The sequence below is a fragment of the Neodothiora populina genome (genome assembly GCF_041146345.1).
Source record: "Neodothiora populina strain CPC 39397 chromosome Unknown canker_contig_16, whole genome shotgun sequence".
Taxonomy (NCBI): domain Eukaryota; kingdom Fungi; phylum Ascomycota; class Dothideomycetes; order Dothideales; family Dothioraceae; genus Neodothiora; species Neodothiora populina.
Window position 1 is genome coordinate 197,271 of NW_027191409.1, and position 21,197 is coordinate 218,467.

General features: G+C 49.6%; 9 protein-coding genes across 10 annotated transcripts; 4 read left to right on the forward strand and 5 right to left on the reverse strand.

The window, feature by feature from the left end:
* Positions 1-518: 518 nt before the first annotated feature.
* On the forward strand, positions 519-2,621 carry AAFC00_003418 (uncharacterized protein; the record flags this gene model as incomplete). Its single annotated transcript, XM_069342886.1, has 9 exons — positions 519-810; positions 867-980; positions 1,043-1,124; positions 1,178-1,287; positions 1,341-1,612; positions 1,665-2,085; positions 2,140-2,277; positions 2,331-2,404; positions 2,460-2,621. 9 exons carry the CDS (start codon positions 519-521, stop codon positions 2,619-2,621), a joined length of 1,665 nt encoding a protein of 554 aa, XP_069200695.1.
* A 606-nt stretch (positions 2,622-3,227) lies between these two features.
* AAFC00_003419 (uncharacterized protein) lies at positions 3,228-4,085 on the reverse strand (the record flags this gene model as incomplete). Its single annotated transcript, XM_069342887.1, has 1 exon — positions 3,228-4,085. The coding sequence occupies one exon, from the start codon at positions 4,083-4,085 to the stop codon at positions 3,228-3,230; it is 858 nt and encodes a 285-aa protein (XP_069200696.1).
* A 483-nt stretch (positions 4,086-4,568) lies between these two features.
* Positions 4,569-5,329, forward strand: AAFC00_003420 (60S ribosomal protein uL23; the record flags this gene model as incomplete). Its single annotated transcript, XM_069342888.1, has 4 exons — positions 4,569-4,593; positions 4,769-4,815; positions 4,896-5,188; positions 5,242-5,329. The coding sequence occupies 4 exons, from the start codon at positions 4,569-4,571 to the stop codon at positions 5,327-5,329; spliced, it is 453 nt and encodes a 150-aa protein (XP_069200697.1).
* A 758-nt stretch (positions 5,330-6,087) lies between these two features.
* On the reverse strand, positions 6,088-6,609 carry AAFC00_003421 (uncharacterized protein; the record flags this gene model as incomplete). The annotated part of the gene is made up of 2 exons (XM_069342889.1): positions 6,088-6,257; positions 6,492-6,609. The coding sequence occupies 2 exons, from the start codon at positions 6,607-6,609 to the stop codon at positions 6,088-6,090; spliced, it is 288 nt and encodes a 95-aa protein (XP_069200698.1).
* Positions 6,610-7,284: 675 nt separating this feature from the next.
* On the reverse strand, positions 7,285-9,103 carry AAFC00_003422 (uncharacterized protein; the record flags this gene model as incomplete). The annotated part of the gene is made up of 2 exons (XM_069342890.1): positions 7,285-8,984; positions 9,052-9,103. 2 exons carry the CDS (start codon positions 9,101-9,103, stop codon positions 7,285-7,287), a joined length of 1,752 nt encoding a protein of 583 aa, XP_069200699.1.
* Positions 9,104-9,504: 401 nt separating this feature from the next.
* Positions 9,505-14,487, forward strand: AAFC00_003423 (uncharacterized protein; the record flags this gene model as incomplete). The annotated part of the gene is made up of 2 exons (XM_069342891.1): positions 9,505-13,653; positions 13,756-14,487. The coding sequence occupies 2 exons, from the start codon at positions 9,505-9,507 to the stop codon at positions 14,485-14,487; spliced, it is 4,881 nt and encodes a 1,626-aa protein (XP_069200700.1).
* Positions 14,488-15,689: 1,202 nt separating this feature from the next.
* AAFC00_003424 (uncharacterized protein) lies at positions 15,690-16,010 on the reverse strand (the record flags this gene model as incomplete). Its single annotated transcript, XM_069342892.1, has 3 exons — positions 15,690-15,737; positions 15,793-15,872; positions 15,938-16,010. 3 exons carry the CDS (start codon positions 16,008-16,010, stop codon positions 15,690-15,692), a joined length of 201 nt encoding a protein of 66 aa, XP_069200701.1.
* Positions 16,011-16,749: 739 nt separating this feature from the next.
* Positions 16,750-18,278, forward strand: AAFC00_003425 (uncharacterized protein; the record flags this gene model as incomplete). 2 transcript variants are annotated; one of them, XM_069342893.1, is made up of 5 exons in its annotated part: positions 16,750-16,779; positions 16,836-17,129; positions 17,177-17,223; positions 17,278-17,586; positions 17,642-18,278. In XM_069342893.1, 5 exons carry the CDS (start codon positions 16,750-16,752, stop codon positions 18,276-18,278), a joined length of 1,317 nt encoding a protein of 438 aa, XP_069200702.1. The 2 variants fall into 2 exon arrangements, with proteins under 2 accessions (XP_069200702.1, XP_069200703.1); XM_069342894.1 differs by lacking the exons at positions 16,750-16,779; positions 16,836-17,129 and having other exon boundaries at positions 17,159-17,223.
* A 1,620-nt stretch (positions 18,279-19,898) lies between these two features.
* Positions 19,899-20,728, reverse strand: AAFC00_003426 (uncharacterized protein; the record flags this gene model as incomplete). Its single annotated transcript, XM_069348454.1, has 2 exons — positions 19,899-19,908; positions 19,968-20,728. The coding sequence occupies 2 exons, from the start codon at positions 20,726-20,728 to the stop codon at positions 19,899-19,901; spliced, it is 771 nt and encodes a 256-aa protein (XP_069200704.1).
* Between the last annotated feature and the right edge of the window lie 469 nt (positions 20,729-21,197).

Consider the following 21,197-nt stretch of genomic DNA (forward strand, 5'->3'; position numbering starts at 1 on the left):
AAGTACCTTATCGTGCGAGGTAAGGTAACCCAGACAACAGGAAATGGATTGCTCGTCGCCAAGCAGTATATCTTACGACGCAGAACAAGAGACGCGGAGGCACTGTGACTGTGAGTGGCCGGTTCCGGTCACCGCTCTACATCGGCCGACTATGCATAGCGGCCGGCGCCTGGCTTAGGCAGGTCTTAAGTAGAAAGTCGTGCAAGATAAGGGCAAAGAGGGCAAATCAACCAATCGCCAGAATAAAAACAGCATGTATAGGCACAGTGTGCACGGCAAACCCACAGCCTATCCCCCGCAATGGGTGCGGGACATTTTGTACTGCAAGACCATGCACAGATGCGTGATAGTCGTGATAAGCTTGAATTGATATTGCGAGATATTGTGCCATCCAAAAAATGTGAACGAGTCTTTCGTCTCCTCGTCCGTACATTTGTTTGTTTGTTTGTTTCTTGTCTTCTGTTACCATTTAGTTCTCTGGGGTGCTTGAGTCTACATTACCCGGCTCATCAACAATCATGGCTGAGGAGACGACGCCTTTGCTGGCGTCTAATGACCAGCCGGAAGAGCCTACCAAGACCAAGTTGCAGGGAGCTGTGTGGCGTATCCTCCTGTGTGCCTTTCTGATATCTTTATCTTTCAGTTTTACGCAGGTTCCAATCCTATATGTGTTTCGTTTAATGACCTGCGAGGAGTACTATAAACTCCATGATCCTAGCAATGTCAAGGGAGACCGCTGCAACGTGAACGCGATAGAGTCGAGTACTGCTAGATCAGTTTCGCTACTCGGATCGTCAACGACAATCTTTGGTGCGTTATAGATTTGGTAGACAGTTGGTGATACTGTAGTACTGATACTAAGCTAGGCGTATTGAATCTGCTTATCACGGGTGCTCTCATCAAGCGCGTGGGCGTACATCTGACTCTCGTTGCCCAGACCTTCTGGCCGTCGGTCCGCTTGTGTTGTCAACTACTTGCTGGTGAGCTTGGAATCGCCACGATGTCAGGTGCTAAGATTACAATATTGACCCAACGTCTGCAGTCACGGTCGGTGGTAACACGGGCATATGGATCTTCCAAGTGACTCAAGCTATCACAATTGTTGGAGGACCGGCAGGATATTTGTAGGTACTTGACAGAGTGTTTGTCATGCCTACTTTACTGACGAGTCTTACAGATTGGTTTTAAATTCATATGTCACCGAGATTGCCACACCTGCTGAGCGGACCGGAGTCTTTGGTAGATTGCAAGGTTGTGTTATGTTTGGAGGTGCATTTGGCTTTATTTGTGAGTTCGTCCTTTGACGACTGTGTGTTCATATTCGCTCATCGTATCTACAGTGGGTGGTCTGGCTGGAGATGTTTTCGGGATCAGGAGCCCCTTCATGATCGCCCTCGGCTTGATGGTGATCTCAACGTTCTATTCGGCGATCTTCCTGCCATACATCAAACCTTCTGGTGTCATAGAGGAGAAGAACCCTTCGAAAAACCGCTTCGCCGCACTTTTGGGTCCCACGCGAGTATTCTCGCCGCAGCTGTGGCGCTATCCGGAAGGTCGTGTCAGAAAGCATCACGGAGCTGGTCTCCTGGCTCTAGGAGTGTACTTGGGAACTGTAAGCATTTTATGGCTATGCGACCTATCGCTTTTCTAACATTATTTGCTAGGTTGCAACGGGGTACATTCCAACCTTAATCCAGATGTACTCCACGGGAGCTTTCGGGTTCGGTCCAACAGAAAACGGTTTCCTGATGTCTTGCAACGCATTGATTCGAGGTCTCTTCTTGTCGCTGGCATTTCCGCGCATCATATCCGCAGGGCGGGAATGGTTCGCGCGTCGCGGGCGCTCGAGATCACTTTCTGCCTCAGAAGAGACGGCTCGTGTCAGAGAGCCCTTGTTGGCGGCTGAAGATCTGGAGGTCGTTGCCGCTCCAGAAATAGAGCAAGAACCTGCTGCTCCAATGAAGGCTGTCAGCGCTGAGGAGGGTTCTGCTTTCGATCTTTTCTTTCTCCGATGGAGTCTTGTAGTGGATGGTATATTGACCGGTCTTGCAACCTTCACTAGACATGGATGGCAAATCTACCTAGGTATGTCATGATACTAATAGGAGGTACCATACATGAGCTGACGTTTTGTACCAGTTGCTTTTATTCTTCCTTTGGCATCAGGGTCCGCGTCTGCAGCTAAGAGCGTCATGATCGAGATGTGTCCCAAATCTCAGAAGGCCGACGCATTAAGTGCGATTACGCTTGTGGAGATGACTGCAATGCTGTCAACATGTAGGTCACTCCTGCTGCGATTGACGTTTTATTTGGAACGCTGACAATAATAGTGAGTATTTTTGGCGCGGTTTTCGCAAGCCTGGCGGAAGTCGGTAAAACACATCTGACTTTCGCCTGCAATGCTGTAAGTCTCTTGGTAACATCTGCTATACAATCGTCCCTTCTGACTTTCCTCGCAGGGCATTGCTATTGTTGCGGTTGGCTTCCTGGTCTTTTGTCACTTCCCTCCACTCGGAAGTACACGTGTTTCAGATGAGCAGGAAGAGGAAAATGTGGATGGAGAGAGTGAAGAAGTTTCCGAGCATAATAACGAAGACGACATGCCTGCGAATGGAAAGTGATATAGCGATGGGTGTTGATAGACTGACTCTCCCTGCCTGCATGCATTTCCGGATAGGAGTTCAAGGGTCACAAAAAGGGTAAGGGCGCTGGTATCTAGCATTGAGATAGACGTCTTGTGACCTCGTCCAAAAGAACAAGTGGTACGTTTCGCATCCCGCATTGACCGGCTTTCGGCTCTCAAGAGGTGCTCTTCTCGACACAGCCAACTTTCCACTAGAGCTCAATCTCGAAGCTGCTCCAACTCGTTGCAAGTAGAGGCAACGGGTACGTGAGGAGCTTTATCCGACCTTGGGTTCATCGCTGTCGACGTCGTTGTGCCTTGGTATCATCGTCGATATTGACGCCCTCGGCTGAGGCCTACCTCATCGTGTCAATGAAGTTAGAGGAAAGCCAACAGCTAGCAAGAGGCCAGCGAAGAGGTTGTTGCTATTGCTATTGATTCTGGTTCCTCCTTCGATGTCGGCGGTTCTCAATGCTTTTTGTGCCATCCCCTTTACAGGTAAATGCGTGTTGAGGCAGGAATTGTCGCTGCTGGTGTTTTCACACCTGGTATGTACGGATAATGGAAGCAATCGCCAATGGTTTCATCCTCATGGCAGATCGCTTCATTCTAAGATGACGCTGAAGTTGTTCCTGGACCTTCCTGGATTGACCTCACTTTTTGCGAAACGTGCCTTCTCAGTAAGCCCATTCCAGTGCCACAAATGGTAGATGAGTTTCGCAGTGAGCTTACGCTCAATGAGGGAGTACCCGAGCGTTTTCATTATCTGTGTCAGCAGCTTCTCGTCTAGGTAACGTGAATTTGTCACGCATGGGGCTGGTAGGACGAGAAACAGAGATGGAAAGAAACGCATCTGCTCGCCACTTAGAGCACAGCTTGGCTCCGAAAGGAGAAATTGGCAAGTTCTTCGCAGCATCTCGCCACGTTGTGAGGCATCTGGCACATAGTTGAGTACGAGTGACAGTGAAATGATGTCGAACTTCTCATCTTCGCTCGTAGGCAGTGGTCGTTCCATGAAGTCTTGCTGCTGAATGCCAGACCCTTGGGAGTTCAGGTCGATCCTTGTGTCATCAAACACACCCGATCGAGAGCATACATTGTTGACGGACAATGCTCCAACTTCGAGCATACGAAGCTTGGCACCTGCTTTCGAGATGTCTTTAGGCAACCAGTCCATAAGCAGTTTCGACGTATCTCCGCCACGATCGCTGGACTGGCCTTGGATACTAGCTTGTTGGTAGCGTTTCAGACCTCCTTTCTCCTCGATCTGCGCTCGGATACTGGCTGCGGTCTGTTCATCGCCATGTTTGACGGCCTCGGCGAGAGCCTTGTGTAGGCGATGGTGTGTCCGAATGAGCGTTCGAGTCGCCTTGGCTGTGAGTGAGGCTTTCGGCTTCTGTATGACCGGAGGCCTTCCATGTGACAGGCTTTTCGGCTTTTGTGCCTTCTTGACCTTGCTCATCTCGACGAAGGCACAATTGCTGCTTTATGATGGTGAAAGCAATTATATGTCAAGTAGTGTGTATCCTTTTTTCCCCGATGCAAGATACAAGTAGCGTCGTCAATGTACGAGGTGATCTAGACGTAAGGGATATAATTTCACTTGGCTCGGCAATGTCAAGGCATCGCCACGCCCATCTCTATATATATATATATATTACTTGAACAGGTGAGAGTGCTCCAATTGATGAGCTGAGTGAATGTCTTTTCTGATATTGCAGAAACCCACCATTTCATATAAAAAGTCGAGGATGACATGACTCGCGTAAGGTATCTGGAGGGGAAGAAGAATCAAATGCGAAATCTTGGCATACATCGACGCACGGACTTTCTCCGCTTGAAGACTTGGCACACACTTGAAATCCTCGTCGGTCTCTCTACAGGAATTATTCTCTTCAGCAGCGACGTCGACATTCAAGCCCCTCGACCAACGACAACCGACGAAATGGCCCCCAAAGCTGGATCCAAGAGTACGATATCACTGCTGTCTGCTGTGCGATGAAGAGAAAATCATGTGGACATTGGAGAAGATGGACCGGAGTGCTGTTTGTGCGCACTTTACATCGACTTGGAATGCTTCCACAGAAAAACCTCCATCGCAACCACATCTATACAGAGTCCAACAGGCTGACATGTTTTCCACAGAGCCCTCGGCTAAGGCCAACAACGCCGCCAAGGCTGCCCTCCGCGGTGTACGTTGAAACAAACCACAGAGGCGTGTCAGCACGCTTTTTGCAAAGAAAGCACCGCTGACGGCCTGTTCGCATAACAGGTTAACTCGCACAAGGTCCGCAAGGTCCGTTACAACACGACCTTCCACCGCCCCAAGACCCTCCAGCTCTCTCGCGCTCCCAAGTACCCCCGCAAGAGCATTCCTCACGTGCCTCGTCTCGATGAGCACAAGGTCATCATCCACCCTCTCAACACCGAGAGCGCGATGAAGAAGATCGAGGAGAACAACACCCTCGTCTTCATTGTCGACATCAAGGCCAACAAGCGCCAAATCAAGGCTTCCCTCAAGAAGCTCTACGATGTCGACACCATCAAGATCAACACCCTCATCCGGTACGTCGATTTTCTCCATCAATGAAAATTTCAAAGCTAACACATACATTCAGCCCTGATGGAACCAAGAAGGCCTTCGCCCGCCTCACTCCTGACGTTGATGCTCTCGACATCGCCGCCACCAAGCTCGCCATTGTTTAAATTACTCGTATAGAGGATGCATTGGCATGTTTTGTGGTTTTGGGGGGTTCATGATATCACCAAAAAGAATGGCGTTCGGTGTGTTGGCTGCTGCGACAAAAAGGACGCGAGCCTTTTTTATGGAGGGACTGGATCCGAATCAAGCTTTCATGCCTGCCCTTTCCATCGGTGCATTTTTGCTTCCGCTTTAGCACATGTGATGTCGTTGTCGTGACTTTTGCCTTTGTGAAATGCAATGCGTGCGTCGTCGACCTGAGTGCGAACGCTCAAGTTGTTGCAAACGAGAATCGAGATCACCATGTTTGGAAAAGATTTGGTGGTCCTGACCTTGTTCCCTACGACATGTAAAATGCAATACACAAAAAGACTCGCCCTGGAAGATTTGCGCATGTTGTACACTGGAACTTTTGTGATTATATCGTACACAAACACATTCCTGCTATTTTACAAATGCCTCCATGGTAAGGATTCGCTCAATGGGTCCGGTGCTCCATGGCTGTAGGTAACCAACAATTTATCAGACTCGACAATTCCACGTAGCAGAGCATCGTGTTGTTGCCTGGGACTTGAACGCATATAAACCCCAAGTCCAACCCCAATCGACGCATCTATGCTCTCGCCAACCATCCCATGCTTTTCTTTCCAGTTCCGCGCATAGTCTTGATACAAAGCCCCAGCTATTCCAACCCAAGCCCAACCACGCTTCCTATGAACCATGAAGACCCATCTCAGCGTCCCCAGACTATTCTCCTCTCGCTCTAAATCGTCGTCCTCATCTGCTCAAGATGTCTGAGAACAGTCATGTTGGCATCCATGAAGCGATCCACGCAGTTCTGCATGCAGGGCTCCTCGCTGCGGTCGAGCTTTCCCGACATGATTTTGTTGGTCACGCATTTGCGGAAGCACGTGTCTGTTAGGCTATGGATTGCTTTTTTTGTTGGTCAGTAAGAGGGTCTTGGTGATGTTGGTTGATTGGTTTTGGGGGGGGGGGGGGGGGTTCTTTGCGATGTGCTTTTCCTTCTCTTTTTATACTGGAAATGGGGAGGAATGGGCTTAGACTTGGTGATTGTGCTCTGTGGAAGGCAAGAAGATGGAGTAAAGAGTAGGTGGGGATAGAGAGAGAGAGAGAAGACATGAGTGAGTAGAGGAAAGGAAAACACACATTGTTGGATTCTAGCCTTCTGTGACTCGTTGACGACGAATTGCTGGAGGTCCTGCTTGTCCTTGTCCGAGAGCTTGCTGATATCCAAGTTGGATGCGCCGCTGCCGAAGGAATCCATATTTACTATTGCTGTTCCGTGGCCGTTTTAGAGGAAGCGGTGCTTTGTCTACTGGTCGCTTCTGTATTGAAGAGACTGCGATGCGGTATGTAGATCGTAATGTGTTTGGTGAGAGGTGGTCGGCTGTTATAGTGAGATGGACTATTATTCCGCTGCTGCTGGACGATTTGGATTATCCACGAAGAACTTCCACGGCGTCATCGCTCTGCGGCTTTTGGACTGCTTGGCATCGCCGATTCGTGTCTGATGGGCGACCCTGTCTGTTCGTTCGGAGTGCTGTTCATGCTGTCCTACGTATCTTACCGTTGTTGCCTATTTCTATCCATCTAATCCATTTCTCTCACTCGATCTTTGAGTTGGTGGACCATCACTAGCTGACGTCTTTTGGTATTATCATGCGTAGCTGGCAGCTCCCGTTTGTAATGTTTACCCTCTTCACAATGTCCTAGTTTGTTATATCTAGTCGGATGAAGCCATGGTTGATGCGACAAATATAATAAGAAAATCGAATCAAATTGGTATCCACGCGTTATGCTCGAGTGACAAAGAAAGTACTCCCGAAAGGGATGATTAAAATGAATGCCTTTAGAAAAACAACGCGCTGACCGGGAACGGTTCACGTATCCACCATATGAATGAAAGCATACATTTGCCTTCAACCTTGCTCTGCGCTGCTTAGCCCTTAGTCTTTCCAGCGCGACGAGCCTGGATGCGCTCGAGTGCTGCCCGTCGCTTTTCTTCGCTCAGAGATCTCTTCTGCTTCGCATCGTCTGTTTCGTGTACCGGTTGTTCAACTTTGCTGACCGCATCTCCACCGCTCGTGACAGGGCTGGCTGCCTTTGCAAAGCTTTCCGCAAGACTGATCTTCTTACGGTGATGGTTCGGGTGCTCCTTGGCAGGTTTCGACGCGGGCAGTCCCATAGGTAGAGCCATGCGGTCAAAAGGAGGCGGCGGCGAAGACATGATGATTGATTTGGTCGGCGAGTACTGTTCGAGTAGGTCATCGATGCTTTTCTCCGCTGCAGACTTTCTTGCACTACGCGGGGTTCTCCTTGCGCTTTGAGAGGGCGATTTCGCGACTGCTTCTGGTGGGGTCATCTGCGGGAGCGCGAGTGAGAGATCGATAGAGTCTTCCGGGAGGATCTGAGAGTCGCGACTGCTCCTTGGTGTAGACTTTGCATGGTTGCGTCTCGGCGTAATGTCAATTGTCCGCTCTTGTCGCTTGGAGTCAGGCCGTGGCTGGGTGACTTCCAGCGTGTTGATATCGCGCAGTCTCAAGGGAGAATCGAACTTCTTTGGGTCCGTTGCCAACGGCGCCTGGTTAGCTGACTTTTCAGCGGCATCCACCACGAATGGGCTCGATTGTACAACATCGGCCCAGATGTCTGCACCTGCATTTGACACAGGGCGTTTTCGAGGACTCGTGTGCGCTTTAGAGGCCTTGTTTTGTGCTCGTTCAAGATCTTCACGGAGTTTCCAGTTCTCCAAACGTAGCTTCGCAGCTTCATCCTGTGCTGTCTTGAGGCGTTCGAATGGCGAAACGTTGTTCCCACTCTGACGTCCCTCTTTCAATGCTGATACATCTCTTTCTAGTTCCTCGTTCCGCGCCCCCAGCTTTTCTGCCTTGGCTTTTTCCTGTTGGAGCTGCGTCGAGAGAGCTTTCATTTGCTCATCCTTGTCTCTGGCGTACGCCTTGGCAAGCTTCTGCTTGACCAGAAGTCGCTTGACCTCACGTTGCGTCTTCTCCGCATAAGAGTCATATTCCTGTTTCCAATATTTGCCAGACTGGGAGCGCGGTTCCATGTAATCAAGCGTAATGTCCATGTCGTCTTTTGACTTGGCGATCACTTTACTTGATTGGGTTTTTGTCTTGGATGATGAATCCCGTACGTCATGTAGCGTTTGTGTGAGCTTTGTTCGCTTCTGCGTGGCAGTGGATGCTGATGATGTGTCGCTCAACGCATCAAAGTCTGTCTTGGGAGTCCACGGGCTGGGGAACTTGCCCGGAAAAGTATTAGGAAGACCACTCCTGCTCGGCTTCTTGCCCTCGTTGTCGACTACTTGAGCGCCGAATGTCACCGTCTTGTTACGCCGAGTGGTGCCGGGTGTCATAAGGATGCCATTCGGCTTAGTTGGAGAGAATCCGAGGATGTCTGGCAATGGCATATCCTTGATACCACCTGATTGCTCTCCAGATGTAGTGTCATTTCCCGAAGTAGTCGACCTTGATGTTTTCGATGGGATCCTTTCAGCGATATCATCGAAGTGGTCCTGGCGGCCGCCGGGCTTAGGTGTTCCAAATATGGCGTGTTTGAATGCGCGCACAGCGAAAACAGGTGCAGGAGTCTCTGGTGCCTCAAAGATTGTATCACCGACTATGAACAAATCAAACACGCGTCAGCGCATTGATTATATCGAGTAATATTCGATGTATAATCATACCGTCAGGTTCGTCCGCATCCGCACCCTTGCTGCCTGTGAGCCATGACAACATGTTGACGGTTCCAAAGAATGACTATCTGGTAGACCGCATGAGCTGCGATACTTCCTCGCTTGTATACAGTATGGCTAAATTAAATGGGTTGTATGCAAGTGCAACGCGGTATACAGCAAAGTGTGGTGTTGATAGATGCAAACAAACAAGACCGCCATGCGCTTAGGCTTGCCGAAGTTGTTCCCTCAAGCACCCGCGTAGAACTGCCTCTGCAGAAAGTACTTTACCGCTCTTCTTGCTCCCTGCGAACACTCATCCAAGTAAAGACCAGGTAAAGAATCAAGTGAAGTGAAGACATGTCTGCCTTGGCCTAGAGAATTGCAGCTTCGGCTGTATATCTCTCCCCTCACTTTCTCAAAGAAAGTGCGCATAGTTGCCACCCAGATGACCCTCCGACCAGGATGGCACCCAAATCGCCATGGAAGACCAATACTCCCAAGAACAACAAGAAGAATGATGGCCAATTCGCCAGCACGAAGCAGGCGAATGTTGCTGGCTTGCATGTTAATCAGATCGATGAACCAGGCTCCGTCAATTATGCCGAGGTGCAGAGTGACGAGATCGAGGTGCTCAAGGCTATATATATGGAAGACTACGAAGAAGTGGAGGTGAAGTCTGCTTGGAGTACGACCTCGGACAAAGCATTCAGATTGACGCTGAGGTCTTTCTCTGATGAAGAGACATATGTGGTTCTGTCTGTAAAATTGACAGCCACTTATCCCAGATCGCCACCTGTGCTCCAGGTCAAAGGTCTAGAAAAGCTACATACTACGGCTCGCAACCAGGTACAGAAAATCATTCAGTCACGTCCCGGGGAACTGTCAGGCGAAGCTATGATCCATGCGATTGCCACGGATATCCAGGACGTGCTCGAAGATGCTGTGCTAAGCCGCGAACGAGGCGTATTACCCAGTCTTGAAGAAGAGCGCATGATTCAAGAAAACGTTGCAGAGCAGCAGGCCAAAGAATTGGAGGCCGATGAAGCCAAACGTGCAGAAGCTGTGCAAGCAGAGGAAGACCGTATGATGGATCAGATGGTTCAACAGGAAATTGAAAGGCGCGATAAACATCGCAGCAAAGCCAGACGAACCTCAGAAGCCGAAAAAGGCAACGCCAACGCCGATGATATTCGGTTCGACCAGACGATTTCTCTGACTCGAGCAGATCTCATAGATTTCAGCACCGTGTCATTGGTTTCATCCATTTCATCAAAGGGAAGTGCGAAAATCTCAGCTGCTAAGCCGAAAGTGATAGGACACACCACACTTGAGACTGAGCTTCTCGCTGTTCGTCAGGTCCGTCTCAACTTACCCCCGGGAGAGTCCTCGAGTTGGTCAGAACTTTTGGAGCTTGAAGAAATCCTGGAGCAGTTAAAAGGCATGCGTCAGGCAAACATAGTAAATCTGTATGCCTTCAAGATTGAAAAGATCGAAAACGAGGTGGGACTAGAGTCGCAGAATAGAGTCGTGACTGTTCTCACGGACCTCGCCAACCGAGGTAGTCTTGCGGAGATGCTGGAAGACGGCCAGACTGTTCCCTTACCGAAAGCCCGACAATGGTCGCTTGACTTGTTGGAGGCCTTGGATTTTTATCATCGTAACGGCATGATTCACAAACGCATACACCCCGGCAACGTCCTATTCTTCCGTTCACAGTCCGGTGTCACGATGCCAAAGCTTGCAGATGCCGGCTATGAAGACCGTCTCCTGAGGCTGCAAGGACGCTCGAGTACAGGTGAGAAGGCTAAGAAAATGGTGGCATGGCTGGCACCAGAAGTTGCGGTCGATCATACTACGCACACTCGGCGCTCTGACATTTGGGACTTCGGCGTGCTGCTCATACAAATGTTATTTGGAACCACGATCACGCGCAAGCATGCAAGTCCACATACGCTCTTGGAGTCCTTGGACTTGTCAGAGTCTTTGGAGGCTGTTTTGCTGAAGGTCTTCAGTAAGGATGCGAGAGAGAGACCGACAGCGTTCGATCTCATGCCAAGCGAGTTCTTCAGAAGTGATGGACCTCTGACATCCGCTGAACGTTCTCATTCCTCTCGTCATAGGAGGCTGTCCTCTTCTCAAGGCTTCTCGGGTCAAAGAAGCCCTATCGCACGTAGGTCTCGTCAGAATTCAGCCAGTGCTACAGAAGCCCCATCCGTTTCCCGCTATCTCAACGACTTTGTTGAACTTGGACGCCTTGGAAAAGGTGGCTTCGGAGAGGTCGTAAAGGCTCGTAACAAGGCCGATGGTGGAGTGTACGCCATCAAGAAAATCAAACAAACCTCGGTTGAGCAATTACAGCAGGTTTTGTCAGAAGCGATGCTTCTCCACCGACTGAACAATGCCTATGTCGTCAGATACTTTTCGGCTTGGGTGGAGGATGACTTCTCCAGTACCAGCGCGATTGAAGAAGATTCGGTGACCGAATCATACGGCACATCAACGGGCCAAGATATCGAATTTGGATTAAGCAGCCGGGGACTTGACTTTGCAAGTTCTCAGGGATATAATATCGAGTTCGGTGAAGATAGTAGCGAAGACGATGGAAGTAGTGCGGAAGATGACGAGGACGATGAAGATGAAGATGTGAGCTCGGGAACAGAGACCGGTGGGCATCAGACGCACATGCAAGCTGGCGCACGCGGTCCTATTTCCGAGAGAGCCATCCATGACTCCCACACTACTGATTCTTCTCCCCTTATGAAGACCCGATCCAAGTCTCATCGCATTGCTCGATCGGTCTTGTATATCCAAATGGAATATTGCGAGAGGCACACACTCAGAGACATCATCCGAAGAGATATATACGAAAAGCCTCAAGAAGGATGGCAAATGCTTCGCCAGGTTGTGGAAGGTCTCGCCCATATTCACTCGCATGGCATTATCCATAGAGATCTGAAGCCAGATAATATTTTTATCGATATAACTGGCATACCTCGGATAGGCGATTTTGGTCTTGCTACCACAAGTCGTCAACTTGGCACAGACAAGATCCTCGCAAGTACTAACACTGGCGAAGACATGACAAGAAGTATAGGTACAGCGCTATACGTCGCACCGGAGATCAGTTCGGGGACTGGCAGTTACAATGACAAGGTCGATATGTATTCATTGGGAATAATCTTCTTTGAGATGTGCTACCCTCTGAAAACAGCCATGGAGCGTCACCAAGTCATTCTGCAGATCAGGGAGAAAGTGCATGTCCTGCCACCAGCGTTTGCGAACTCTGAGAAGTCCAAACAGGCCGATGTGATCATGAGCCTTATCAACCACACACCATCCGAACGACCAAGTAGTCATGAGTTGTTGCGTAGTGGGAAATTGCCCGTTCCGCTCGAAGATGAGACTATCTTGCAGATCATCGACAGCTTGGAAGACACTCGCTCCTATTACTACCAGAAAGTCATGGCTTCACTCTTTACACCGTCGCGCGTCCAGCGTGCAAGAGCCCTTGCGTGGGAAGCTGGAGTGAAGGAGCACATTGCCACAGAAGAAGAGATGGGAATTCGTGACGATGCGCACCAGCTTATTCACAGTTTGCTCAGACACCATGGTGCCCAGGAAATGAATCGCTCGGTAATCCATGATCGTTCCAATGATTATGCAGCTTCCGATGTGTTTCAGCTTCTTGATGCTTCTGGGAACCTTCTACAGCTCGCATATGACTACACTCTACCATATGCGAGACAGCTTGCAAAGCATCCGCCTGTTCTTCCGGTCCAGAAATCATTTGTCTTCGGTCGCGTATATCGCGATGTTCTGACTGGAGGTCCTCCAAAGGCTCTGGGGATCATCGATTTTGATATTGCTTCTCGATATCCACGCCAACTCGCGCTACATGAAGCAGAGTGTATGAAGGCTGTCGAGAACATTATCGACAACATACCGGCTCTGTCAGCATTGACCACTCTGTTCCACCTGAACCACTCGGACCTCTTGGAGCTCATCCTAGACCACTGCCGTATTGACAAAGCCCAGAGGACCGCCGTAAAAGAGATCCTCAGTAAATTGAACTTCCACCGGTACACCTGGAAGAAGATCCGAGCCGAGCTTCGTGCTCCCCTCCTTGCTATCCCATCGACCTCTCTCGACGAGCTTCAAAAGTTTGACTTTCGTGAAACCTGGGACAAGACCCAGGAGCGGCTGTTGTCCATATTCTTAAAGCCTACTTATGCGAATAGACTTCGACGACCACTGGAACAGATACGCAATACCATCGAGTATATGAAAGTCTTGGGTGTTCGGAAGAAGGTCTTCGTCAGCCCGCTGAGTTGCATCAACGAGAAATACTATGCTCATGGTCTAATGTTTCAATGCGTCAATGACAAGAAGAATCAAGCACTAATTCTAGCAGCTGGCGGTAGGTATGACAGTCTGATCGAAGCCCATCGTGCTCGTGGACAGCCAACAGCTGGAACTTGTCATGCTGTCGGTGTGAGTATTGGCTGGGACTCTATCGTCAACTGTATATTACGTCACCGCAAGAACACTTCGACCTCAACATATCTCAAGAAAGGGGCCGAAGAGATATCTCCGGCACATGATGCTCTTAGGGTAAGTGGAGTCTACTTCATTTGCCCACATCTCCAGAATGACCCAAATGGGTCATATGTCAAACGTAAGAAACTACCTATGCTGACAGTACTGAAATCAAAGTGTGAGATCCTTATCGCATCATCCGATCAGAATGTCTTAGACACCGTGGGGGCAAGGCTTCTGCCTACCCTTTGGGGCGCCAAATTCTCAGCAGAGCTTGCGATTGATACCGGGGTTGTGGATGACCTGCTCGGCCGTCGACTCGATACCTCCCACACCTGGGTTATAATTGTAAAGCACGACCCTTCCGTCGTAAAAGTCTGGAGTAGCTTCTACGGCACCATGACAGAAGTGTCTTCGCAGAGGCTACTACAATCTCTGCACGCCGAGCAAAAAGAGCGTGAGCACGAAGCCAGTGCCAAATTGACCAAGCAGGCAACTCTAGTGAGACACCATTCACACAACGCTGCAGACGACGAGAACCAGGGGGAGTCGCAGGTCCGGGTCTTGCTCGCCCAGCATAAGAGCAAGAAAAGCAACAAATACAACATCATCAACAAAGCCCGCGAGCGCTGGCACGCGCTACTGAAAGAGCTCCAAAGCGGGCCCATCCTGGCCATCGAAACCCGCGACGAGACACTCGAAGCTATCCAGCAGACAAAGCTCAGCGACGTCGACTCGTGGAAAAAAGTCATCCAGACGGCGCCAGTGAGTGACAGGCAATACCTCAGCCAAGTGCAGGAAGAGCTGCTGGACATCAAAGCGAAGTGGACGAAGAGCGACAGCCCGCAGGTCGCCGGGCTCTACAATTTCCGCTCTGGAGCTTGCATCTACTACGACTTGGGCATCTAGATCCGCGGCCGCCTTGAGTTGCGCAACGAAGACATGTGAGAATGAAATTGGAGGGGGGTTTAACGTAAGTATGAGAAAAACCAAAGGATGACAAAAACAAAATATCTAGGCTGGTGACGGACGAATGAACGAACGAACGACGGACGAACTCAACGCTAACGCTATTCTGTTTCTACTCTTTACCAACCTACCTTATAGAACAACTCAATCTGATAACATATGATTTTTCCCCTTCTAGATGAACACTAGTCGTACGAGAGTGATTGGTGGTACAGCTTTATCTGATTCTTACTCGCCGGACATGGAATAATGGACCGCACGTCACGTATCTGGAGCGTCCTTGGAGATACATGGGCGGCATCAAGGAGACATGATATGCTTCTGTTTGACTCTGCCTTGTGTGTAGCAGCCGCCGCGAGCCATCCGCACGAGATATAGTATACTCAGGCCCAAAGTACGACTGTCTAGTTCGTGCTCTAGCTGTACCTGCAGCGATGGTCGTGGTCTTGTGTACGACGCTGCTTCATGCCATATGTGCAGTGATACGAGATCTGAGCTCGTACACTTGTACAGTACTGTAGCTGTTACCTCAAGGTCTTTAGCGAAGCGGAGAAGATGGGGCTCTCCGCTTGATTGGGTCGTGTATTCTTGGCATCGCACTTTGCACACGCGACGTCCACATCTGGTATATCAAGCTGTCCCCAAGTTGTCAAGTGATTTTCCAGAACAATATGGGAGACTTGTTGCAGAAAATTTGACAAGCACAGGAAGAAGTAGAGGGCAAAAATGTATCTGCATTGCAGGTTTCTACCCAGTAAAAAAAAACGGATGGGGGAGTAAGAGCCCAAAGGCGACCGCCCGCGATGAACAAGCAGTGCCGGTGTTAGAGCCCCGTAACCATCCACCCACTTGATGGAACATCTCATCGTGAATCCCGATTTACTTTCGAAAAGTCAATTGACCGACTCCCATAATTTGTCCCAGTCGTCATCCTCCCAGACATCAGAACAACTCCCCAATTGCAAGCTACAAGCACTTGCCAGGCCGAGCCAGGATGACAAGTCCGGCTACAAAACCAGCCGTGCGAGCGAACCGAAGAAGAAAAGGTGCTTTGGTATCCTTGAACATTCCGAATGATGCCGCGAGTGTAGCGTTTGTCGACGTCATGAGAATGTGGGTTGCATGTTATGCGTAGGAAGACGTCATGCGACGGAGAGCCGAGATCGAGTGTTCAGCGAGTTGCTTACTTGCTGTAGAAATTATAAGAGATGTGATCCAAATGGAGCTTGCAATGGAGCTACTTACGATCTTGCTCTCGTCTTTCTTCTCTTGCGCTTGAGGCGCCTGACGCGCTTCTTTCTCCACTTGGCTCTCATCTTTGCAGCCTGCAAGTGAAGCTGTTAGCTGACTGCAGATTTTCAATTGACAATGTCCGAGATGGTGAACTTACGGTACTGTTTAGATAAGTGCGGTGTGAATGAAGGAGGGGAAGCTCTGGACAGCTCGACGGAGACTGAAATCATTTGTGCAGTGCGGAGACTAGCGTGCGCTGACTAAGCCTACCCGAAAGCTTGGACGCTTGACATAACGAAAATACCAAGGCACGTGAGTAGTAATGGCATTTTCGCTGTCACACATCCGCATCTACTTCGGTTGCATCTTATTCTATCTTATCTGTGCACCCATAGCGGAGACTGGAAGGTCGAAGAAGCCGTCGGAACGATGTCTGGGTCTGAAGATTCAGTGTCTGGAGCAATTGCATGGCTCGGCTTCGGCGACGACCATGGCTACTCCTCAGGTGCAAACGCAATTTGAGCTTCTGCACCATTGAGGCTCCCATGCTGATGGTAAAGCAGAAGTCATTGAGATGTTCGCCAGACATGAATATAAGATTGGGAGATCGGATGTCCTGAAGTTTGCAAACTGTGCCATTCAACATGTGCAGAAATTGACTTGCTTAGGATGCTCGGAAGGAATGAGCTCTCGGTTTCCAATCTGCATATCACCATACGGTGTGTGCAGTTTGACGATGACTTGACATGGGGAGTACCGCCCATAATATATGCTGAAGACCACTCGCCTAACGGTACCTATCTTCAACGAGCTCAGCCGAGTGAACTCGGAAAAGGCTCATCCACGAAACGAACTTTTGATCAACTCAAAGGTTCTATTCCTGTCCAGCATGGGGACAGGCTTTACCTCGACCGTGCCAAGGGCATATTCATTCAGATTGCAATACAGGTCGATCTGGAAGATTCAGTCATGTCTCCTACTTTGGTTAAGGATATCAAGGTCTTTGTCGCTTTGTTCGTGACGTGCTAAAATGCCTCGAGCTCACATCACTGCAGAGCTTCGAGAATGACTATAGAGTTACGTCGCAGATTGTCGGTACTGGAGGTCAAGGTACAGTCTATGTTGCAGTCCACCAGAGCACAGGAGAGGCACGTGCCTGCAAGGTCATCCCACTCAAGGGGACACGCTTGTCCAATCGTGAAGCCAGCACTATACTATCTCAACCAGATACGACACATAGCGCAGAGGCTTCGGTTCATGTAGGTGAAGAGGCAGGTATGACTTCTGTTGTCGGTGCAAGACTTTGTAAATTGCGGAACGAGTACACCATACTCAAAGACCTGATTCATGTAAAGAAAATGTTCGCGGACTTCTGATCATGACTAACATCAGCCAGCCGAACATTGTAACTGTGGAACGTGTGTTCGTTACAACTCACCATATGTGAGAGCTCTAAAACACTTTGACGGTGATTTTCTATGACTGACTACGGCCTAGTTGCATCATGGAAGAGCTAGTCACCGGCGGAGATCTACTGTCATTTATGGAGCATAAGAACGAACAGCTAAGAGAACCACAATGTGCAGTGATAATCCTCCAAGTACTCAAGGCCGCCGAGTATCTACATGCCAAGAACGTTGTACATCGTGATATCAAACCAGACAATATCTTGATGACCTCCTGGAAGGACGGCGCGCGTGTGGTCTTGACCGATTTCGGACATGCCAGGAGTATGAAAAGTTCACACCGACGCGGCGCGGCTACTCGCATGTTCACGACCGTGGGGACATTAGGTTATACTGCTCCGTAAGATGAACACATTCCCTGTATTGATGTACAATTATCTAACATAGAGATTCAGCGAAGTCCATCGTCTATACACCACCTTACATGGCGAGACCGGTTACAGCATGGCTGTCGATATGTGGTCAATTGGCACGATTACTGCCTTGCTAATGACTGGGGCCTTGATCTTCCCCGGCAACGAGGGTGACGAATCGGAGCAGAAATTGTCAAAGTTACGGGCAGCAGCAAAATGTGATCTTTCAGCCATCGATCAGAGCAAAGGCAGGTGGGCACTTGTGACCAAACGTGGAAAAGCGTTCGTCAAGGCTTTGCTGGTCCTGGATGAGAAGAAACGCTTGACAGCTACTCAAGCTCTGCAGCACTCATGGCTGAGTTGTGCTGCGTACGCCGATGAGCTGAACACTGTATACGAAAGTGCGATCGAGAATTGGAGACCCAGGACTACGGCTGGTGATGTCGTGCACACCGATGACAACTCAGCATCGCCTGTTCCTCCTGTGCATGTTCGGAATAAGGCAGTCGAGTCAACGTTCTTCACTGAGCAACATGCATCGGCCGTCCACCCAGCTTCGGTATCCCAACGCCAGTACTCCACCACACCATATAGCGATAACCTACTATACAATCGCAAGCGCTGGCTGAAGTCGAAGGGAGCACTCAACATATCGCCAGATTTAGGTCCTGACCCTTAAAGAAGAAGAATCGAGAGCTGCTCGCAAGATATTGACCTGTCAGGGGTCTTTGGCGGCTCACCCGAGTTGGGCACTTGGCCAAGAACTCCGCCCTGAGGGTCTCGGACGACCTCACGAGAATGGGCTGTGATGCTGAAAGGCAACACAATTTTCTGAATTTGTAATGATGTGATGTCCCCCTCTTTTCACAGCGCGAACGTGATCGGGAGCAAGACCTTCACGTATCTACCATGAAGGAGTGACACATGTTCTGTAAGTGGGAAGATCACATTGACGTTATCAATCCACAATACGCGAGGAGAATCACGAAGAGCATTCAGGCGAAGTAGATAGCAGTCATTGTACATTCTACGAGATCTTTCCATAGGGAGAATGTACCGATAATGAACTCTCAATATTGATACCAGAAGTCTCTTTAGATTGGCTTCTCTACCCCTCTCTCGCCCCAGACATTAAGTGAGTGAATTAGATGAACCTTGTTTTACCCCTCAATCCTCGTCTTTCCTCTGCCTCTCTTCGACCCGTCCGTTGTCCTCCCATTGTTCTCTTCCCTCTACGTATCCTAATGGGACGTGGATACAGCTCCACATCGACGGATGTCCCAGACTTCGCATTGAGATGTCATATTGTAAAAAAGACGAGGACAAGTGAAAGGAGATATCAAGAGGTGCTCCCTATGCAATGTATGCAGGATCTGACAGTGTGGTGCAGCCGATTGAGCAAGGAGGATGAGTATCGCTGGTCGGCCTAGGACCAGGAGTGATGGTAGACATCGGTGGTGGGGGAGGTGGCGGTGGCGGTGGTGGTGGGGATGATGATGATTCGGGAATAGTAGAAGATGGGCTGGGTGGGCATGGAGTCGATGTAGTAGATGAAAAAGATGGTTCTGGCATGGACGAAGAGGATGAGGAAGAGAATGGGGTTGATGGCGAAGATGTTGACATTGTGGTCGTGGTCCGAAAGACCGACGTAGCAGGTGACGAAGTAGACGCAGGCGGTTCTGGGTACGACGACGATGAGACCGATGACGTTGGAGAAGTCGAAAAAAGAGTCATCGTGACAGTCTTATTGCTGCACTCGGAACAGGAAGTCGTTGGCGTCACCATGAGAGTGGTAGTGTTGGTGTAATGGTGATGACTTGTTGCAAGCACGGTGGACCATACAGTATTATTGACCATGGTTGTGAATGTTGAAGTATGTTCGATGCTCTTGGGCGTTTCGGTTACCGTGACAGAATGGACGTCAGTGTAATTGTAATAACTTGTTAATACAGCAGTTGACAAGGTAGTCAGAGTGTTGTTCAGAATAACGGTGATGGTTGCTGTTGCGACGGGAGTACCCATGGACGAGTTTGACCATAGACTCGATGTCGTCGATGCCATACTTGATGTCTGGTTAGTTGTGCTTTGCGTGGTGGAGCTGTTCATTGATGGCGTCACGCCCCAAGTATATGTAGTAGTAGTAGCCACTACCGATGGCACAGTCGCTGTGACAAGAGATACCCCACTCGGCGCGGTGATCATTGAGGTGTTAGAGACAGTCGACACTACAGTAGAAACAACAACCGAAGACATGTTTGTCGGCATTTGACCAGTCATGTAGACTACTGGGAAGGTACTTTCAGCAGAGTCTGTCGTGACATTGGTCAGTCCTGTGTTATTCGAGATACTGGTGCTCATAGGTGGGTACGTGGTCGAATTGGTAGCCATCGTCGAGGTGGTATTATTGGCGGAAGCAGTACTTGTCGTTGTCATAGAAGTCGAGGTGTTCTCTGCTCTCAGAGTAGTTGTAGAGGTAGACGACAATGTGGCAGACGGGGCTGTAGCGGTGCTCATGATAGTGGTCGAGTTGAAAGTAGCTGTAGACGTGGTGCTGTTTACAGTGACAGTGTTTGTCATCGTAGTAGAACTTGAATTAATACTTGTGCTTATGGTGCTCATAGAGGTGGACGATAAGGTCACAGGGGAGACGGTAGCGGTGCTGGTCGTTGTCGTCGAATTAGTGGCAGCGACTGATGTAGTGCTGTTGGTAACAGCAGAGCTTGTCGTTTGGGTAGAAGCTGAAGTAGTGTTGGCGTCGATCGTGCTCATAAAAGTAGACGATGAGACCACTGGCGAAACAGTGGCCGTACTGATGATGGTAGATGAACCCGAGCTATTGGTCGAGGTGACTGTATCAGTCAGAGTGGTCGACGATACATCTGACGAGGCAGTGGTGGTGGTTTGAGCCACCGCTGTGCCTTCACCCGCACCTTCGGTGCCATTGCCTGCACGTTTTGCCAAAAATTTGCCAATGGGAGGCGTACGCATCATCACAGCTTCGCCACCAGCTGGGCCAGAGTCGAGGGCAGGGCCGTGCAAGTCGCCACGCTGTTGACGGCGAAGGAGTCTAGGAAAAGCTTGCGCAGGTGTAGTAAGCTGCAGGACTGACAGTAGCCCTGCCGCGACCATGTTGATACGCATGACAAACAGGCAACGAGTATTGGCCAAAGGTAATGGAGAGGACAACTTAGTCTGCGTTACACGAAGGAACAGGATGAAGAAACGAGCGTATCTTTGTCTTTGGCCAGAGGGAAGCAAGGAACGGTGTTAAGAGCAGTACCTACCACCTTTATCTGTTCCAGCGACTCAATGGAAGTGCAGTATCGATCGCGCGTGCGCTCTTTCTTTCTATATCATTCAACGCTATGCGGGACATGATGTCCGAGTTCGTCTCAACTGATATAGAAGTGAGAGGGGTAAGTGATACATGCTTTTCGATAGTCGAGACCACTTGTCAAATATCGTGGTCAATTATTCTACATTGAGAAAGATCGGTCCCCACATCTCAATTATAGTGGTGAAAGTCGCAATGAATAGGCCATTATCTCGATAGTGCGTCTGCGGTGGACGTCTAAGGTTCGGCCAGTATAACTCAAGA